Source organism: Salmo trutta, chromosome 1 (genome assembly GCF_901001165.1).
Source record: "Salmo trutta chromosome 1, fSalTru1.1, whole genome shotgun sequence".
Lineage (NCBI taxonomy): Eukaryota > Metazoa > Chordata > Actinopteri > Salmoniformes > Salmonidae > Salmo > Salmo trutta.
The window spans coordinates 35,587,326-35,608,437 of record NC_042957.1 but is presented as its reverse complement, the minus strand read 5'-3'; the positions used below and the strand labels follow the sequence as shown (position 1 = coordinate 35,608,437).

Here is a 21,112-nt window from a genome sequence, read left to right as displayed (position 1 = left end):
AGGTGTGATGTTCAGATGTACTGATCCTGTGCAGGTGTTGTTACACGTGGTTTCCACTGAGAGGACGATCAGCTGTCCGTCCTGTCTCCCTGTAGCGCCGTCTTAGGCGTCTCACAGTACAGACATTGCAATTTATTGCCCTGGCCACATCTGCAGTCCTCATGCCTCCTTGCAGCATGCCTAAGGCACATTCACGCAGATGAGTAGGGACCCTGGGCATCTTTCTTTTGGTGTTTTTCAGAGTCAGTAGAAAGGCCACTTTAGTGTCCTAAGTTTTCATAACTGTGACCTTAATTGCCTATCGTCTGTAAGCTGTTATTGTCTTAACGACCGTTCCACAGGTGCATGTTCATTAATTGTTCATGGTTCATTGAACAAGCATGGGAAACCGTGTTTAAACCCTTTACAATGAAGATCTGTGAAGTTATTTGTATTTTTACGAATTATCTTTGAAAGACAGGGTCCTGAAAAAGAGACCTTTCTTTTTTTTGCTGAGTTTATATGTGTCATTTGCATATTCCCCTTCATTCTCCCTCTTTATTTCCCTCCACGTCTCTTTTCCCCTCCATCCTATCTGTCCATCCTCCCTCCCTCGCTTTCCCCTCACCCTTATTTTCCTCCCTCAGTCTGTCTTTCCTCTAAGCCATATTGTTGCCAGTCAGTAATGGGCCAAGGTTCATGTGCCCAGTCTGCCTACAGAGAACCATTTGTCCCTACATTAGCTTAATTTAACACACATTCACCCATAACACACACACACACTCAACAGTACGACTGGGTGCAGTTACAAAGGAACAATGCCAAAGTGGATACATACCAAACACCTCACAAGCACATCATTCAGTGCTACAGGGACATTTTACCCAGTCATTGTTTCCATTGAAGACAATTAAGCATTTTATCTAGCTTTAAGTTCAAAATTGGCCACGTGTGGCAGTTTGTGGTCACAAAAGATTGCAATGTTTGCATGCCAATTTGTGGCAAGGAATTCATATTTTTCACAACATATTGCATATTACGAACAACAACCCATATACAGTAACTGTGGCCCTGACTCTCTACATAGGGCTCTGGTCAAAAGTAGTGTACTATGTTAATAGGGTGCCATTTGGGATGTACGCCCTGTAAGTATGTGTGTGGCTCTAATTAGATCCTGCAGTTTACAGTGTTACAACTAAACGTCCTGGCACTCAGTCCTCGGTAGCGTCCCAAATGACACCCTATTCCCTATTTAGTCCACTACTGGTCAAAAGAAGTGTACAACGTAGATAATAATGGGCCATTTGGGACACAGCCCTCATTTGCCCCATCGACCTATTTGTTTTATTAAAGCAGATCTGTTAGAGAGAAATCTTTTGAGCAACACTGATAAACATTGATTTGGCCCTGAGAGGAGAGCACTGGTCGGTGATGAGTCCAGCAACATATTGACCTGATGATACATCTATTGGCGGACCCATATTGGCATGTCCTCCCTTGGTGCCCATGAATCAGGTTAGAGGGGGGGGGGGGTCCTGTTATGGATATTTTACATAAGGAATCAGTGGTCCCTAATTCATTCATTAATTTCACTAATTTAACTATACTTGGAGGCAGTCAAAAGAGCTTCAAAATACTAGCTTACAAAAAAAAGATATATACATTGCTTAAAATTCTATGAAATGGACACAGACTATATCATAGTATTTAGTAACAGATAGTTGCCAAAAGGCAGCAGGTCAATATTTAAAGAGGGCTTAAGAATATCCCCATTCATTGTCCCACTACCTATCCTATCCATCCACAGTCCTATTCAATATGACATCAGCGTGCAAAGCAAAAACATCCTCCTGAACCTGATAGCATCAGATGTGAACACAAATAAGACACAACCATCTGGTTCTAACTCCGCTACTTACTCCCGTCTAAAGTTTCACAAAAACAAATCAACTGCCCCCATCAACCCATGCTTAGAGAAATCACAGCGGCCCGTTTATGCAGCAGCGCGGCAGATTGCTTGGAATGGGGGGGTATCGCTTTCCCCTCTAAAATCGACCCGTTTGGCCATCACGAGACAGCGCGTGGAATCTGAGAGTGTGTGTGTGGGTGGGTGTGTGTGTGTGTGTAGGCAGAGAGACGGACTCACCAGCCAAAACAGAAGAGAGCAAAGTAGAATCCCAGTAGCGTGGCCACCACATGTCTGACAAAGGGACTGGTCTTACTGGGATGGAGATAGAGACGGAACCAGAAGGCTGTCAACAGGGCAAACAGCTGGCACACCACAAAGTTCACCTGGAGAAAAGAGAGGGGGAGGTGGAGAAAGGAGAGGGGGAAGTGGCGAAAGGAGAGAGAGAAGGATGGAAGGAGAGGGAGAGATGCACAAATTGTTAATGTGGATGGCACGTGTTCTTTTTCAGGACCATAATGTAGTTGTATAAAGTCAGAACACCAGATAAAACAAGTCTTAACCAGAGAAATGAGGCACACAGCTGGGAATGTTAACAGTGTGGGTTCCATTGACTTGCAGCAAATTACTGTGAAGATAATACATTCACGGAGATGTCTGAACAATGATAAGCAGCACTAGCGGATCCTTTTATATTCCGATCCCCAAAACTTGTGACAGAGATATGACGACACAGACTGGGGTCCAGTGTGGCTCAGTTGGTAGAGCATGGCGCTTGCAGTGCCAGGTTTGTGGGTTCAAATCCCACAGGGTGTGAAGATGTATGCACTCACTACTGTAAGTTGCTCTGGATAAGACCATCTGCTAAATTGTAAAATGTCCCAAATGGTAGCTCGATTCTCCATAGAGCACTGGGCCCTGGGCAAAGGTAGTGCACTATAGGGAACAGGCAAAAGAGTTCCATTTTGGACTCAGGCAGTGGCTACCTTGTAAGCAAGAAGCTTAATCTTGCAGCAGAGACAATCAATCCACTACTTTATATCAAAGGAGTGCCTTTGATTTTTTTCTGCCTGCGCAGTTCGGCGAGAGATGATCTTTAACCCCCAATGACATGTTTCTGCGTATGAGCTTAGCTAGTCAACGTCACCACGACGTCGCCTATAAGTGTGATCGGGGATATCTTATTGGAGAAGCAGTGTCTGCCTTCATACTGTACTATCTTTGCGCAGCCAACTAAAGGCAGCTGCTTCATGGAAACAAATCCATTGATTTAATTATAATGTTACTAGCTACAGTGGCCAGATAGCTAGTGGTAAAGCATTTAGTGTTGTGTGCATTGAGCTGCACTTATTACCACCCCATTCGTTTCATATGAAGTGTGTTTGACTGCCTTGCTCAGTTAGCAAGCTAACCTAATAAGCTAGTGTACATTATCAAACCTAACAAACTTTAGCTAGACGTAAAAGGTTGATTTTTTTTTTTTTTTAACTAACTATTATGCAGTTTTATTGTTTTAGTTAGAACAAGTATGATGAAAATGGTGGATTAGACCGGAAAAAGTGCCATATTTTATTTTTTGTCACTCCTGTCGGCTCCCCCACGTGGAGGTCCGTGCTCTCGAATTGGCTAAAAGTCGAGTTGTCGGCCACTGCCGAGCATTACAATTCTACAAGCAGAAACGGCAGTTTCGTTGGTACCAGGTCGGTAAAAAGCAGGTACGTATTTTGTTCTAGCAAGAGAAGGAACGGCCTCATACTGTATCGGCAGTCTATTGGCAAATCAGATTCTCGACGTGTTTCCTGCTTAACGTTTGGAAAGAAAGAGCGGACCTTGTGCACTTCTGGTAATACCGTATACCTCGGTATGGTATGAAGGTAGGAAAATCTGGATACTGCCCAACCGTACATTGTAGCCTGGTTGAACCATACTGAATGTGCAGCGACTGTGGTCTAGCGGTAACACTCCTGGCTACGACTCATATACACTCCCCACACCACCGGAGACCGGGGTTCAATTCCCCACTCCAATACTTCAATCTGATTTTCCAACCCATCTGTATCCCCTCTGTCATTTCAGGACTGTCGAAATATAAGACACAAACTATTTTAAACAGACTGAACACTGTTTCACTTGGTGAGTGCAGCCCTCAGTCAGGTTTAACCACAAGGATAACAGGGAAAAATGTACGCTAAACGACAGGAAGCAGAATGAGATGTGACTCAAAGTCTGCGTCCCAAATGGCACACGATTCCCTATTTAGTGCACTACTCTGGTCCCTGGGCAAAAGTAGTGAAATAAATGCAAACGGGTGCCATTTGGGACGCATCCAAAGCAAGGGCATGGCCGGCAGCGCTGGGCTACCCAGGATGCCCTGTGACCCAGATAAAACTGCTGTTCTGTTAGCGTATGCCATAATGCCAAGAGGAGCCAAGTGGAGCCACAGTAACACAGCGCTTGAGTCTGGACTGAACAGAGCTAAGGGGCCTCACACACCCACAGGGACACGAGCTCAAACACACACACACACACACACACTTAAGCAGAGCTCGTGGGCTGGTGTGAGTTGAATACTGAAGAGCTGGCAGGGATGCAAGAGGGGACAACCCATGCTCTCCCTCTCTCTCGGGTCAAAATGTCACTATAGTGGGAGGCGGTCCAGCTCAGGGTCAGACAGCCCGCACCCTCTGCCCCAGGACATCATCACCCCTCTGAAAGTCAATCCCCTCATCTGTAGCTCTGCTACCCTTCCCGTCTGCCATTGGTCCTAATGGCACCCTATTCCCTAGATAGTGCACTACTTTTTACCGTGCGCTATGGGAATTGGGTACAATTTGGGACGCAGACAGAAAGGCTGGCCCTGGTTTAAGGACAGCACATCTGTCAACTCACCCCATGCCAGGGTGAGTCGATCTGCTGCCTATCAAAGACTACGAGAGTCTGGGGCATTCCTCTCAACCAAATAACAGAAAAGGCCTGTGCCAAACAGCGAGGCAGTGATACAGGTAGGGAGGAACATGCTTTCAAATACCATATTAGATTCATGGCTTGAGTCATGATTTAAAGGTCCAACGCAGCTGTTGTTATCTCAATATCAAATCATTTCTTGGTAACAATAAAGTACCTTTCTGTTTTAAATTTAAAATGGTCAAAAAGGAGGAAAGAAATTGCTTCTTAGAAAAAATGTATTTCGCAAGAAATAATTTTGCTAGGACTGTCTGGGAGTGGTGAGAGAGGGGCTAATTGTAGGAACGTAATGGGAGAGATGAGTAACCTGAAAACTAGCTGTTATTGTCTTTATTGGTCTATTAACTTATATGGCTTGGTGATGTCACCAGGTGGTCCAAAAATTCCATCCAGCCAAACAAGCTGAAATTTCAGGCACTTTTCAAACAGCTCTTACACTAAAATTGCATTATCATAATTTTCACAATATTATTCCAATCTCAGTGTGGAAATATATAAAACACAAGAAAATCTAGTTTTACTGCACTGAACCTATAAATTATTTATCACCTCAGTTTTCATTCACACTCAGACACTAGCCTATATGAGAATTGTTTCATGCCATCATGTGTGATTTTAGTATGAACCTCTACCATAGGCACTGATGAGAGAATCATACTCGTATTAGGTTAGCCCTTTCCACACACAGCCCCCATCATCCCGTACACAAATTGGAAATGGCAGATTTTGTCATTGATAAGAACCTAAATTGGAACGCAGTGCCTGTACAGTTACGTGCTATACATGACGTCAGAGCTCAGGTTCCCTGCTTCACAGCTCTGTATGGGTTTTGACTGACAGCCGTTATGAACTTGATCCTTGTGTTCGACAAGATGCCCCCATCCCTCCCACAAAATTGGGCTACTTCTGCACATTTGTTGTTGTCTGAATGAGGGAAATGCTATAAATTGAGAGAAGTCGATGTGTTCGGGAAAGACGAGACGCTCCGGATTCTAATACCGATTATAGCAAACCACACACCCGTGAGTCCAAATATGCACTTCACACGTCATTTACAGTATCAACATTTATGATCGCTATGTTTGATACAGTTACAAGGATGACATGTTACACCCTGTGTTGTCCTGAACAGAATGAGCCTGTTTGTCATATTGTGAAGAACAATGTGCAGCGGAACAAGCTCTTGAATGCACGCACGGCAAAATGACTATGAGCGCCAACATTTTTATGTTTGTCTGAAGTGCCTTTCGAAACTGTAAGATCGTATTTTATAAGTTAGCTAGACATGTTGGCAATAGAATAAGCTTTAAAATGATCCACACCTGATCCAGATTGCGACTTATAAATGTACCTTTTTGGATTGTGTGATGGTGGGGACACAGGGCTGTGTTCCAAACAAAAAACTACAAGTCTGCTTGATTCAGTTCGTCAATAGCTGAGCTAGGAGAGCTAAACAAAGCACATTACACCGTGATCACACCTACAGCGAGGTTGCGTAAAATAGTACGCAGCATCATCTGGATACGTGTGCAACAAAAGTTCAACGTTCACCTTCTACCATTTCTGTCAAGCGGTCTACGCATAAACTTTGATGCATATGTTGGATAAATCCAACTTATGCGCCGCACAGAACGCACTGCAACTGCCTCTGCAACGCAATGCTGCAAAGCAAACACAGCGTTCCACTGGAAATGAATGTACTTCTGGTGTGCCCAAATGCTACGACGCTGTAGGTATGAGCGAGGCGTTATATTGAAGACTCTTTCCTTCAGTCAAAAAAAGTGTATTGAAATTACTTGGGAACTGTGCACAGTTTGAAGAGGTGTGTGGCCAGTTGGAGACACCAGTTGGACCTCTTACTCAAACCCTTGTAATCGTTTCTCTTCTCTCCAGAAAACCAAATCATATTTGAAAGTATTTGAATCAAGGTAAGTTATTTTGAAAACAAATATTTGATGAAGAACCAAAAACTACAAAAGTTAGTTGAATCAGTCTAAATATATGATCATAAGCACATGGCTTGGAGGGCTCTTGGATATGAATCTTAATATAGCCTACAGCCTAGAATTAAATACATGAGGGGCAAGGAATCACCTCAACATTAGAGTAGACCACTTTCGCAGCTTCAAAATGACTAACAAATATATTTTCATAATGAGTGAGACATAATACAGCAACACTTGACAAAGTTCTTATACATGTGCAGTAAGATAGCAATATTGTTACATAGGACTTTGGAAATTGCTTTAGCATGGCATAATAATGGAGTTATTGCGTAAGTGAAATAAGGAACAGTCACCACCCGTGTACAATAGTTACAAAAACTCAGCAAATTCCTATGCAATTGAAAAGCAATTATCGAAGTATTAAGTAACAACATGCTAATAAAATGTTTCTCCAAAATAAGTGTTTTATTATAAATTTTTTAATTTAACCTTTATTTAACTAAGCAAGTTAGTTAAGATCAAATTCTTATTTACAATGACGGCCTACCAGGGAACAGGGGGTTAACTGCCTTGTTCAGGGGCAGAATGACAGATTTGTACCTTGTCAGCTCAGGGATTCAATCCAGCAACCTTTCGGTTACTGGCCAAACGCTACCTGCGGCTACCTGCCGCCCCATTATTACACAGGCACAAGAACTGTTTAATGTTACGTGTTACTGAGAATGCTAACAGTAACAAAATATGACTTTATGTCGAAAGGAAACTGTCTTCTTGAATCAACTACTGCCAAGGTAGGTGGAAAATCATGTTAGTTTGTATTCTGAGTAAACTATCCCTTTAAAATGATGGTATAGTGTGTGTATGAAAGAAGAACACTTACCCTCAGATGGACAAAGTTTTTTTTTGCAAAGCATCCAACATGCTGTTTTCAATGTCTGCAAATGGCTTTGAATAACTCAGAAACCTTTTCAGTAGTATGTTGAGAGTCATGCAGTAGTTGAGCGTCACAACGTATTTATACTTATATGTACAAAATAGGATTGGTTAATTGGTTTGACTTGATTATGCACTCCTGGGGCAAAATCTGTATTCAAATAGTTTTGAAAAGTAGTCACTTTCTAAGATCTGTATTTAAATAGTTGTAGTCACTTCCAAAATAACTATTTGTTCCCCTGGGAAAATAGTTACTTTCCACAAAGAATAGTTCAAACTATAGCTATCCCAGGTCTGCAACAGTGTAATGTTTGGATTCAGTCTTTTGTCAGGTGAAGTGGTGTATCCTCACCTTGGGTCTGATAATGTCCCCATAATCTCAAAAGTGTGTGTGTGTGTGTGTGTGTGTGTGTGTGTGTTAGGATCCCAATTAGCTACTGCCAAGACAGCTGCTATTCTTCCTGGGGTCCAAACAGGAAACAAATAAAACATAACATACATAAATATACAGTGCATTCAAAGAGTATTCAGACCCCTAAACTTTTTCCACATTTTGTTACGTTACAGCCTTATTCTAAAATGGATTAAATGATCATTTCCCCCTCCCCCTCATCAATCTACATACAATACCCCATAATGACAAAGCAAAAAAAAATTGGCACAAGCTTGGCACACCTGTATTTGGGGAGTTTCTCCCATTCTTCTCTGCAGATCCTCTCAAGCTTTTTTGGTACCCTTCTCCAGATCTGTGCTTCAACACAATCCTGTCTCAGAACTCTACGAACAATTCTTTCAACCTTATGACTCGGTTTTTGCTCTGACATGCATTGTCAACTGTGGGACCTTATATAGACAGGTGTGTGCCTTTCCAACCAAATCAATTGAATTTACCACAAGGGGACTCCAATCGAGTCTCATAGCAAAGGGTCTAAATACTTATGTAAATAAGCTGTTTTAAATGTTTTTTTATTAGCAACAAAAATATCTAAAAACATGTTTTCGCTTTGTCATTATGGGGTAGTGTGTGTAGATTGATGAGGGAAAACATTTATTCAAATCAATTTTAGAATAAGACTATATCGTAACAAAATGTGGAAAAAGTAAAGCGGTCTGAATACCTTCCGAATGCACTACATTTACATTACAATTCAGCCATTCATCAGACGCTCCCATCCAGAGCGACCCACAGCTATTGCAATCATCTTATGATAGACAGTCGAGACAACCACATATCACAGTTGTATCCCAACCACGCATCACATACATAATACAATTTGGCAGTACGTTCAACCGGCCTCACAACCGCAGACCCCGTGTATGGCATCGTGTGGGCGAGTGGTTTGCTGATGTCAACGTTGGGAACAGTGTGCCCCATGGTGGCGGAAGAGTTATGGTATGGGTAAGCATAAGCTACAGACAGCAAACATTTTATTAATGGTAATTTGAATGCACAGAGATACCGTGACGAGATCCTGAGACCAACTGTCGTGCCGCCGTCATCTCATGTTCAAGCATGATAACGCACGGCCCCATGGCGCAAGGATCTATACACAATTCCTGGAAGCTGAAAATGTCCCAGTTCTTCCACAGCCTGCATACTCACCAGACATGTAACCCATTGAGCATGTTTGGGATGCTCGGGATCGACGTTTACGACAGTGTGTTCGAGTTCCCGCCAATATCCAGCAACTTCGCACAGCCAATGAAGAGTTGGACAATGTTCCACCGGTCTACAATCAACAGCCTGATCAACTCTGTGCAAAGGAGATGTCGTGCTGCATGATGGTGGTCACACCAGATACAGACTGGTTCTCTGATCTATGCTCCTACTTTAAAAAAAATATTATCTGTGACCAACAAATGCATATCTGTATTCCCAGTCATGTGAAAACCATAGATAAGGGCCTAATGAATTTTATTTAAATTGACGGATTTCCTAATATGAACTATAACTAAGCAAAATCTTTGAAATTGTTGCATGTTGAGTTTATATTTTTGTTCAGTATAGATCCAGATGAGGTTTAGGGTTGAGCGAATGATTTGTCCCAAAAATTATGCTTTTAGTTTGAGATATTTAGCACTAGCCTTTTGCTAGTTACCCATTCTAAAAACTGACTGGCGTGCTATGTTAAATGTGTCAGTTATTTATTGTAATGTTGCAGCAAAAGTGTATACTGTGGATTTGTCAGCATACATGGTCACACAGGCTTTATTTAAGGACAGTGGAAGGTCATTACTAAACACAGAAAACAATAATGGTCCAAGCCAGCTGCCCTGCGATACACCACACTCACCTGAATTTGCATATTTTTTATTTAACTAGGCAAGTCAGTTAAGAACAAATTCTTATTTACAATGACGGCCTACCAAAAGGCAAAAGGCCTCCTGCGGGGATTAAAAATAAATTAAATAAAAATAGGACAAAACACACATCACATCAAGAAAGACAACACAGCACTACAGAGACCTTAGACGAAAACATAATATGGCTGCAACACATTACAACACAGCATGGTAGCAACACAACATGACATCAACATGGTAGCAACACAACATGGCAGCAGCACAAAACATAGTACAAACATTATTGGGCACAGACAACAGCAAAAAGGGCAAGAAGGTAGAGAAAACAATACATCACGCAAAGCCGCCAGTCAGTAAGAATGTCCATGAGTCTTTGAATGAAGAGATGGATACAAAACTGTCCAGTTTGAGTGTTTGTTGCGGTTCGTTCCAGTCGCTAGCTGCAGCGAACTGAAAAGACGAGCGACACAGGGATGTGTGTGCTTTGGGGTGTTGCATGTGGAAGATGAGGGCTGCAGTAGATATCTCAGATAGGGGGGAGTGAGGTCTAAGCGGGTTTTATAAATAAGCAACAACCAGTGGGACGGGTTAGAGGCTTTCATTAAAGAAAACCCTCTGTTCTATTTAATAGGTAACTGTCCATCCATGATAAGGCAGAGGATGTTAATCCATAAGACCTATGTTTTTTTCAGCTATGATCAATGATATCAAAGACATAGTAATGAATATGCTTTTTATAGTTTTTGTTTGAAATATTTAAAATTTGGCCATATCCATATAGGCCAATTTCCACAAGTGTAAGGTGTTAATGAGAAAGTCAACCATGACTACACATTTTCCCCTTTGCCTTTCAGACCATTTTTGGCTTCCTACTGTCTGTCCACTCTGGCCTCCATGTGCCTCATACTCCTTCCATCTTTCGCTTATATTTCTCCCTCCTCTGCCTCGTTTCGGTGATCTCTGTGTGGGTGCTGCCGGTTGTGCCTCTCTAACGAGGCTGGCAAGATGTGCATCAGCAGTCTGCATACAGACTTATGTCTCTTCACCATGTCGATGGTTACCACAAAGACCGTCACACAAATCTAATTTCAGTGATTCACTGTGCCTGCAGCACAAATGGCACCCAATTCCCTACATAGTGCACTACTATTAACCAGAGTCCTAGTGCACTATATAGTGAATAGGGTGAAATTTGGGACATAACCACTGTTACGCTTCCGACCAAGAGGGGAAAAGTGGTCATGTGGTGTTTACGTAACAGGAAGCTGACACAATCTGCATGACACTGAGTAGCTACAGCTCTAGCCTCCTTTGTGGTGTCCACCCTATTCCCCTCAGTGCCCTACTTTTGGCCAGAGCCAAATGCAGCCCTTTAGAACCATCCCAAAGCATCGTGCCATTAACGTCAAGCAACACCTCCAGTAAAATGATTCCATACTCAGTAAGAGAGACCACTTGTCCATGAAGAGGTGGCTATAGAACTGGAGGGCAATGTGGAAGAGGAACACGCACGCTCACAAATGTACGCACGCTCTCACAGACGCGCACTCACACACAAACACGCACGCTCACAAGCACACATGCTCGCAGGCACGCTTACGCAAGCACGCTCACACACAAACAAACAAACAAACAAACAAGCACGCTTGCGCACAAGCACGCTCGCTCACAAGCACGCACACACACATGCTCGCTCACAAGCACACTCACAAGCAAGCACGCTCACACTCACAAGCAAGCACACACGCACACACACGCTGCTGCACACACGCTCACAACCCACACTCACACATGCACTCTCACACAGGAATTGTCAGTGATGTTAAACCAAACCTCCTCATTCCTCTTTCTGATTCCACTGAGAGAAAGAGAGCGAGAGTGTCACACAGCCCCATGCAAACCACACTTAACAACTCAAAGTATACTGTACTACTACAGAATGGCTGTCAAATGATATGCATGACCTCAATGTCTTCTTCATGGGATATGGATGACCACAATTTCTTCTTCATGGGAGTTCTGTGATATTTCCTTCCACATACTCTGGCATCAAAACGGTTTTGCGATGGCACTTTGATAGGTTCTAATTTTGAGTAAATATCTCACGGACACTAAAGAAGCTTAACCAAGTTTAATTCTTCCCAAAGGGTCGAAGCTGTAATTCAGACAAAAAACATTGATATTTAACCCTTTCTCCTCGGCGGAGTCTCCTCCTCCACAACTGAACAGCCAACGCATATCTGTTGCTAAACAGAACCTTAGTGATATCTGTTCTTCCTCACTTCATCCAACCTGACCTCTACCCCAAAGTGCTCACTCCTCCCCAACTCAAGGCTGTCATGGTTATTGATACCAGACTGTGTCTCTTCTCCTCCCTGAGTATCCCTGATGGCTAACAATAACATATCCTGACATCATGTAAACATTATACATGACCCTCTCTCCCTCTGTGACATTGTTAGCTTCTAAGATCTCCACCCGTCTCTCCTTATCAATGCCTGCCACATGTAATCGCTTCCCTGCACTCAACACATTCCAAGCTTAGTTGCACCCACTATATACCTTCCTCCTATAACCCTTAACTTCTGGTGTAGACCCTCAACCTTAGCACTCCATCAGTGACATGAATAAGTATATTTTCATATTCTCAGAACCCAACAACTTGAATAAACTTTCAAAGTTCTTGAAATGTTCCATATTGACTGACCATGTTTTAAAGTAATGATGGACTGTCGTTTCTCTTTGCTTATTTGAGATGTTCTTGCCATAATATGGACTTGGTCTTTTACCAAATAGGACTATCTTCTGTATACCCCACCTACCTTGTCACAACACAACTGATTGGCTCAAACGCATTAAGAAGGAAAGAAATTCCACAAATCAACTTTTAACAAGACACACCTGTTAATTGAAATGCATTCCAGGTGACTACCTCATGAAGCTGGTTGAGAGAATGCCAAGTGTGTGCAAAGCTGTCATCAAGGTAAAGGGTGGCTAATTTGAAGCATCTCAACTATACAATATATTTTGATTTGTTTAACACTTTTTTGGTTACTACATAATTCCACGTGTTATTTCATAGTTTTGATGTCTTCACTATTATTCTACAATGTAGAAAATAGTAAAAATAAAGAAAACCTTGAATGAGTAGATGTGTCCAAACTTTTGACTGGTAGTGTGGACTGCAGATGAGTCTAATATTTGTTGAAATCAGATACTAAATAAATAGGTCATGCGGGACAAGTCTTCACATCACTAAAGAATCATTTGTGTATCGTTGCACAAACAGTAGGGCACTGCATATGGCTCCATCCCTTAGTGTAGGGCCCTATGAAATACGTTTTATTTTTTGCCTGATTCAGTTTTTTCCCCAGATTCTGTTGTTATCTCCGGGGTTTTTTTCTCCAGATTTTCGCTCAAAAACTAAATAAATTACAGAAATTGTACTAAATTGGATGTTATAGGTCCACAACAATGCCACATCAGGAAACCACTTTTGAGGTCTGGGAAAAATTTGATTTTTTTGGGGGTGTAGCCTAGTTACCCTTTAATTCCAGTGCTCATCTAGCAAGAGGCTGCTGTTTAGCTGTGTTTTTGTAGTGCACATGTGATGTTAGAGTTTGCAAAACAAATACCCACTGGATTAATGCAAATAATCATGATATCATTCTGCAAGGTAAACATAGGCTACTTTGTAGTTAACATTTAAATTGAGAAGGTTTTAGGGAAAACCTTTCCATCTACCAGAAGACTGTTTTCATTAGCATCATCGCTAACGGCACACTCCCCAGCGAGTTCTCTCTGCAGTTTAGGGCAACATATCAATGGTGTTTGTAGATGATAGGATGATGTGCTCCCTCTGTCTTTCTCTCTCTCACTCTGTCTGTGCTGCCTCTCCATCTTTTATTAAAGGGATCATTATGCTAAGATGTTGTCGCACCACAAGGAGACAAACTAACGGGGTCAGAAGCTAGTCAGGAGGAGAAACCGTCAATAGGCTAAGTCAGTTGATTCTCCAGGCGTTTTATGTAAGCAGCCATCTGCTGCCAAGCTGTGCTCGAAAACACAGCGGGACACGAACGCTGTGGAAAAACTGAGAGGAAGAACCCTAAATGATACACTATCTACACACAGCACAGGTTTATCAGATATTACATGAAGTGAAAACACCCTATAAAAATGAGGATGTATATTTTCCTATTTTTGTGGTCGAGTCAAGCTATAGTTGCATTCCTTCTCCCTTCTCTTCAGCCTGCTGCCACCTTTAACTTATTAAACAAAGTTAGTGTGTGTTTGGCAAGGCAGAGAGGGAAGGGAGTGAATAGGAAATAATAATGAACATTCCTGATTGTATTTCATCCAGCTCGCCTCAAATGGCTGCCGTGTTCTGTTTTGGTTGTGGAGCCCTGGAGTATGTCCCAAATGGCACTCTATTACATATAGTACATTACTTTCCACTAGGGACCATAGGGTTCTGATAAAAAGTAGTGTACTCAATAGGGAATAGGGTGTTCTTCTGGGTGCAGCTGGCCTCTCTGCCAGCAGGGAGGAAGAAAGCCTTCAAAGCCCTCATCTCCTCTGCTCTGTTTGGACAGCTTGTGTTTAGCACGGCTCAGGCATACACAATGACAATGCAAGAGCTACAGTGCGGGGCTAGGGACAATAGTGTGGAGTGTGTACAGTAGGTTTTCCACATTACAGAGCTTGTGATTGTATTGCAAAATCTATCCATGTACAAGTACCGCATATTGTTATATGAGCACACACACACTTCAAATCTTTACTAGGTCTCACACACACACACACACAAAAGATTCACAGCACAGCCATTAGCATAGCGTTAGACTATTTTACTCCCCCAATCTGTCCCTAAATACCGAAATGACTAAACTCAATGACTCAATTCAACCACAAGCTCAGACGCACTGAATAGACTTCAGTATTCTGTCCACATATTTTTTATTCGATTTTTTAAACATAAGGGAAAGAGCTTCCTAAAAATTGACTGGTAATAAAAACCCACTGATTCATATTGTGTGCATCCCAATTGGCGACCAATTCCCTATGTAGTACACTACTTTTGACCAGGGCCCATTAAAAGCAGTGCACTATATGGGGAATAATAGGGTTCCATTTGGGAGTCAGCCATTATCGCCATGTCAGATGAAAATCCAAAGCTATTCTGGCTGTGTGTTTGATGAGCCCATTCTTCCAATCCATCCCTAAGGACGTTAAACTCTGGCCACCCTACTGAAGTGGAGAAATTAATGCAGAGACTGAAGAAAATAGGACCTCCTTGATGATAAATCAGGTAAGTCCATTGTGAGAGCAAATGAGAAGCCAAAAGACATAACCTCCTCAAAGCTTTGCAAAGAGAGAAAGACAGAAGTGTCTGATGATCATCACAGGGAGCCATTCAAATAAAAAAAGCTTCTGCATGGTTGATTTTGTGGTCAGTTTCTGGAGAACCACGCCGTAGTTTTCCGAATGTTTTTAATTAAAAGTGATCAATTGTCACTCCCAGCTCGCCCTTTGTTGAACCTGTGGGGCCTCTCTGCTGTAAGTTCCTAGGCCCTTTAAGACGGTCCTGTGGCGGTAAAGCCTTGGCCCGGTCTCTCTCCAGAGCTGGAGTCTGGACTGTCCTTGCTGGCTGGCTGACAGGTGGGGTCGATCCCTGGAAGACCTGGTAAAAAAATGTTGAACTATAAAGGGAATACGGTGTCATTTGGGGCACAGATCTAAATATCGAGCCCTGGGCCAAGCCAGGATTGTTCTAAGGGGCAGCTGACAGCCGTATTATTTGACCAGGGCTGATTGTCTTCCAGTCTTTGTTCATGGCTCTAGGTCGTTCCATATGAATTCAATCACTTTCTGACTGCACTCATTTAGATTTGAATGAAACCTTCCAAACATGTTTGCCCTTGGTAGAGTGATCAGAAAGTGACTTAATGGACATGAATGCCAAAATATTTAGTAGATCGAGGTGCTCAAAGTTGACCTATTTTTCAAACCCCACCCTACCATTAGACATCCATGTCTTTATCTCAGAAAAAGATAAACGGTTGAGTTTGATATCATTTGAAAGCTTACAAACAGGGTTGTCAAATATTTTCTAATTTATAGAATAAAAAATAATATATATTTAACCTTTAAAGTCAATTATCAAAAAAAGTATCTAATCAAATTTCCACATAATGTGGTAGCTCATGGTGCGTTCATAACCAAGTGGGAAGGTGGTATTTACTAGTGATGGGGGAGGGGGGTTATTTACTAGCTTTGTACACTCTTGGCATTCTCTCAACCAGCTTCACCTGGAATGCTTTTCCAACAGTCTTGAAGGAGTTCCCACATATGCTGAACACTTGTCGGCTGCTTTTCCTTCACTCTGCAGTCCAACTCATCCCAAACCATCTCAATTGGTTTGAGATTGGGTGATCGTGGAAGCCAGGTCATCTGATGCAGCACTCCATCCTCCTTCTTGGTCAGATAGCCTGGAGCCTAATCGTAAACCAGATGGGATGGCGTATCGCTGCAGAAGGCTGTGGTAGCCATGCTGGTTAAGTGTGCCTTGAATTCTAAATAAGTGACAGACAGTGTCACCAGCAAAGCACCCCCACACCATCACACCTCCTCCATGCTTCATGGTGGGAACCACACATGCGGAGATCATCAGTTCACCTACTCTGCGTCTCACAAAGACACAGAGGTTGGAACCACAAATCTCAAATTTGGACTCATCAGACCAAGGACAGATTTCCCCCAGTCTAATATCCATTGCTCAGGTTTCTTGGCCCAAGCAAGTCTTACTGGTGTCCTTTAGTAGTGGTTTCTTTGCAGCAATTTGACCATGAAGGCCTGATTCACGCAGTCTCCTCTCAAAGTTCTTGAAATGTTCCATATTGACTGACCTTCATGTCTTAAAGTTATGATGGACTGTCATTTCTCTTTCCTTATTTGAGATGTTCCTGCCATAATATGGACTTGGTCTTTTACCAAATAGGGCTATTTTCTGTATACCACCCATACCTTGTCACAACACAACTGATTGGCTCAAACACATTAAGAAGAAAAGAAATTCCACAAATTAACTTTTAACATGCATTCCAGGTGACTACCTCATGAAGCTGGTTGAGAGAATGCCAAGAGTGTGCAAAGCTGTCATCAAGGCAAAGGGTGGCTACGTTGAAGAATCTAAAATATACAATATTTTTTTTATTTGTTGAACACTTTTTTTGGTTACTAAATTATTCCATATGTTATTTAGTTTTGATGTCTTTATTATTCTACAATGTAGAAAATAGTAAAAATAAAGAAAAACCCTTGAATGAGTAGGTGTGTCCAAACTTTTGTCTGGTACTGTATATTATATATTTTTTTGTTTTCTAAGTAGTGTGAGCTAGCACTAGTCAGCTGTACCTGCTCCAAAACTCTGGTATTTTTAATCCTATTTTTAAATAGTACACTTATTTCCATGACTGATCAAAACACATTTTCCATTCTCCTTTTTGTCTCTCTGCAGCAGACATATAGTGAGCAATATGTTTTGAACATCAAATTATTCTTTTAAAAAAAAAATTTTTTTTTTTAAGAAATAGCATTAGCAAATTGCAATACATATAGAATCATAATAATCACAATATACAGTGCATTCAGAAAATATTCTGACCCCTTGACTTTTTCCACATTTTTGTTACGTTACAGCCTTTTTTAAATCATCAATCTACACACAATACCCCATAATGACGAAGCAAAAACAGGTTTTTAGAAATTTTTGCAAATGTATTAATACTAAAAAACAGATAAGTACTCAGACCCTTTGCTATGAGACTCAGAATTGAGCTCAGGTACATCCTGTTTCCATTGATCATCCTTGAGATGTTTCTACAACTTGATTGGACTCCACCTGTGGTAAATTCAAATGATTGGACATGATTTGGAAAGGAACACACCTGTCTATAGAAGGTCCCACAGTTGACAGTCCATGTCAGAGCAAAAACCAAGCAATGAGGTCGAAGGAATTGTCTGTAGGTCCCAAGGTCCCCAAGAATACAGTGGACTCCATCATTCTTAAATGGAAGAAGTTTGGAACCACCAAGACTCTTCCTAGAGCTGGCCGCCTGGCCAAACTGAGCAATTGGGGAAGAAGGGGCTTGGTCAGGGAGGTGACCCGATGGTCACTGACAGAGCTCCAAAGTTCCTCTGTGGAGATGGGAGAACCACTCCACCAAATCAGGCCTTTATGGTAGGGTGGCCAGACGGAAGCCACTCCTCAGTAAAAAGGCACATGACAGTCCACTTGGAGTTTGCCAAAAGGCACCTGAAGGACTCAGACCATCAGAAACAAGATTCTCTGGTCTGATGAAACCAACATTGAACTCTTTGGCCTGAATGCCAAATGTCACTTCTGGAGGAAACCTGGCACCATCCTTACGTTGAAGCATGGTGGTGACAGCATCATGCTGTGGGGATGATTTTCAGGGGCAGGCACTGGGAGACTAGTCAGGATTGAGGGAAAGAAGAACGGAGCAAAGTAGAGAGATCCTTGATGAAAACCTGCTCCAGAGAGCTCAGGACCTCAGACTGGGGAGAAGGTTCACCTTCCAACAGGACAACGACCCTAAGCACACAGCCATGACAACACAGGAGTGGCTTCGGGACAAGTCTTAATGTCCTTGAGTGGCCCAGCCAGAGCCTGGACTTGAACATCTCTGGAGAAACCTGAAAATAATTGTGCAGCGACGCTCCCCATCCAACCTGACAGAGCTTGACAGGATCTACAGAGAAGAATGGGAGAAACTCCCCAAATACTGGTGTGCCAAGTCTGTAGTGTCATACCCAAGAAGACTCGAGGCGGTAATCGCTGCCTGGGGTGCTTCAACAAAGTACCGAGTAAAGGTTCTGAATACTTATGCAAATGTAATATTTCAGTTTATTTTTCATAAATTTATAAACATTTCTAAAGAAACTGTTTTTGCTTTGTCATTATGAGGTATTGTGTGTAGCTTGATGTGGATTTATTTATTTTTGAATCCATTTTAAAATAAGGCTGTAACGTAACAAAATGTGGAAAAAGTCAAGGGGTCTGACTACTTTCCGAAGGCACTGTATGGACCAATTTGCATATATTTCCCAGTCCAAGTTCACATGTGGAACTGCATAAAAATCCTTGAATTCTTTTTTATCCCAATGTTTCACACTGGCCCCATTATTTATAGAAAGACCCACATACGCCAGACATACATAATTTACACACACACACACACACACACACACACACACACACACACACAGATCCAACTCAGAGGCCCAGCTCATGAGCGACATCAGTAACAGATTTTACTTTAGATTGTTAAATGAATGTGTTTATGCAACAAATGTTAGTGCATCAAATAGTATCAAACTGAATCGCATCGATTCGTTCTCTAATCAAACCGAATTGCACCGAATCATTTCAAACTCAAATGTATTGTAGCCCATGTATCTAGATACGTATCGAGACGTATTGAAATGGAAGGATGCACAAAGCTAGAAATAGTGTTTGAGTAGATATGACATTTCTAAATGGGACAGAACAAGGACGATAGCCTGGCCAAATTAGAAGGATCTCAAAGTTTTTCCTAACACAGGATACTTTCAGTTTATCGAAAGGTAGATTAACCCTAAAACTTACAGCTGCAGTTTTAGACTATGTAAAAGATGAAGTCTAGGACTTTTTAAAAAAGGGGAATAATGGCAAATTTCAGAAATGTGCCGTTATACCCCGTTCAGATTGATGCCTTTTAAGATGAACAATGCTGGGGAGCAAGTGTGACAGTCAGAAAGAAAGTTATGAGGGACGAGTTAGACCTATTTAAAAAAAATCCTGCTCTGAATTTATCTACCACTCATTAATATCTCATAGTGGCCCTACTGCTGTGCAGGCAGAGCTCTCATCTCCACTCCACTCCTGTACGCTCCTTCCAGACACTCAAGCGTCATCATCTTCTTTAATTCATGCTCCTTGATGTCTAGGCTAGGCTACAGTATTCCTTCCTACTGCTCTCTGCAGCCTGCAGGGGCACGTCATGCCAACCCCAACCAGAGACGATACCTTCTACAGTGCCAGGTGTTCTGAACTATGGTCTCGGTTCAGGGCCCGTATTCATAAAGCGTCTCAGAGTAAGAGTAGAACTAGGATCAGTTCCTCCCTGTCTATAATAATCGGACTCATTATAATCTAAAAAGGCTGAACTGATCCTAACACTTGCGTTGCTTTGTCATCAGCATCCCCTCAATGTGAAGTTCTACCTGCTACACAGAGCGTGTGGTTTGAGAGTGGAGAGGAGCAGAGGGGAAGAGGCTATTCTATTTTCCTCTACTGTACCATTTTGTTTGTTTACATTGTGAATGTAAACATAAGCTATGTTCGAATACCCATACTAACATACTGTATACTGCATACTTAATGAGTATATACTATTAGTTAATTTTAGTATACTGTAAACGGAACATTTTTTTTACATTTTTTGTATTTTTTAATTTTTTTTTGTAAACGGAACATTATCTTTTCAGTTCAGCGTACTAGCTCTACCGGAAGTTGATGCTGTTGCTATGCAACCTCTTGCTAGCTAGTTAGCGTAACAAATGACTAGTTAGACATTTTACGACTTCGGGTGTGTTCTTAAATTTAATCTGGAGTGCCAGAGCGCTGTCAGATGTCGGTTTGTAAATTCAGAGCGTTTCCCTCTCGGAGCGCACACTAGGATGTTCGAGCCGAGGAGTAGGGTTAATTTGAGCGTTCTTACAACGGCAGTCAACCACCCAAGCTAACGTTGGCTAGCTTGCGAGCTACGTCGACACAAATGAGAGAGAGTGACCACTGACCATTTTACTCGCCCTAGCAGAGCTGGTTAGGCAGTTTTCATGTTATCCAGAGTGTTGGTGACTAACTGTGTTGCTGGCAATAATTTAATTGCGCTTTTTTGCCGACATTAACTGACACCGGCCATATTCGACCGGTGTTGAGCGCTCAATAATTCAGAGCGAATTTACGAAAGCACCCGAAAGTCCATTGAGAACGAGCAACGGCTATACCATTTAG

At 42.0% G+C, this 21,112-nt stretch overlaps 1 protein-coding gene across 1 annotated transcript in view; it reads right to left on the bottom strand.

Moving 5' to 3' along the window:
• Positions 1-21,112, bottom strand: part of mboat2b (membrane bound O-acyltransferase domain containing 2b) — a 66,700-nt gene that overhangs the window by 27,123 nt on the left and 18,465 nt on the right. The window contains exon 2 of the mRNA XM_029754927.1: positions 2,126-2,271. Within this exon, the coding sequence (XP_029610787.1) occupies positions 2,126-2,271 (146 nt within the window). The remainder of the gene's footprint in view (positions 1-2,125; positions 2,272-21,112) is intronic.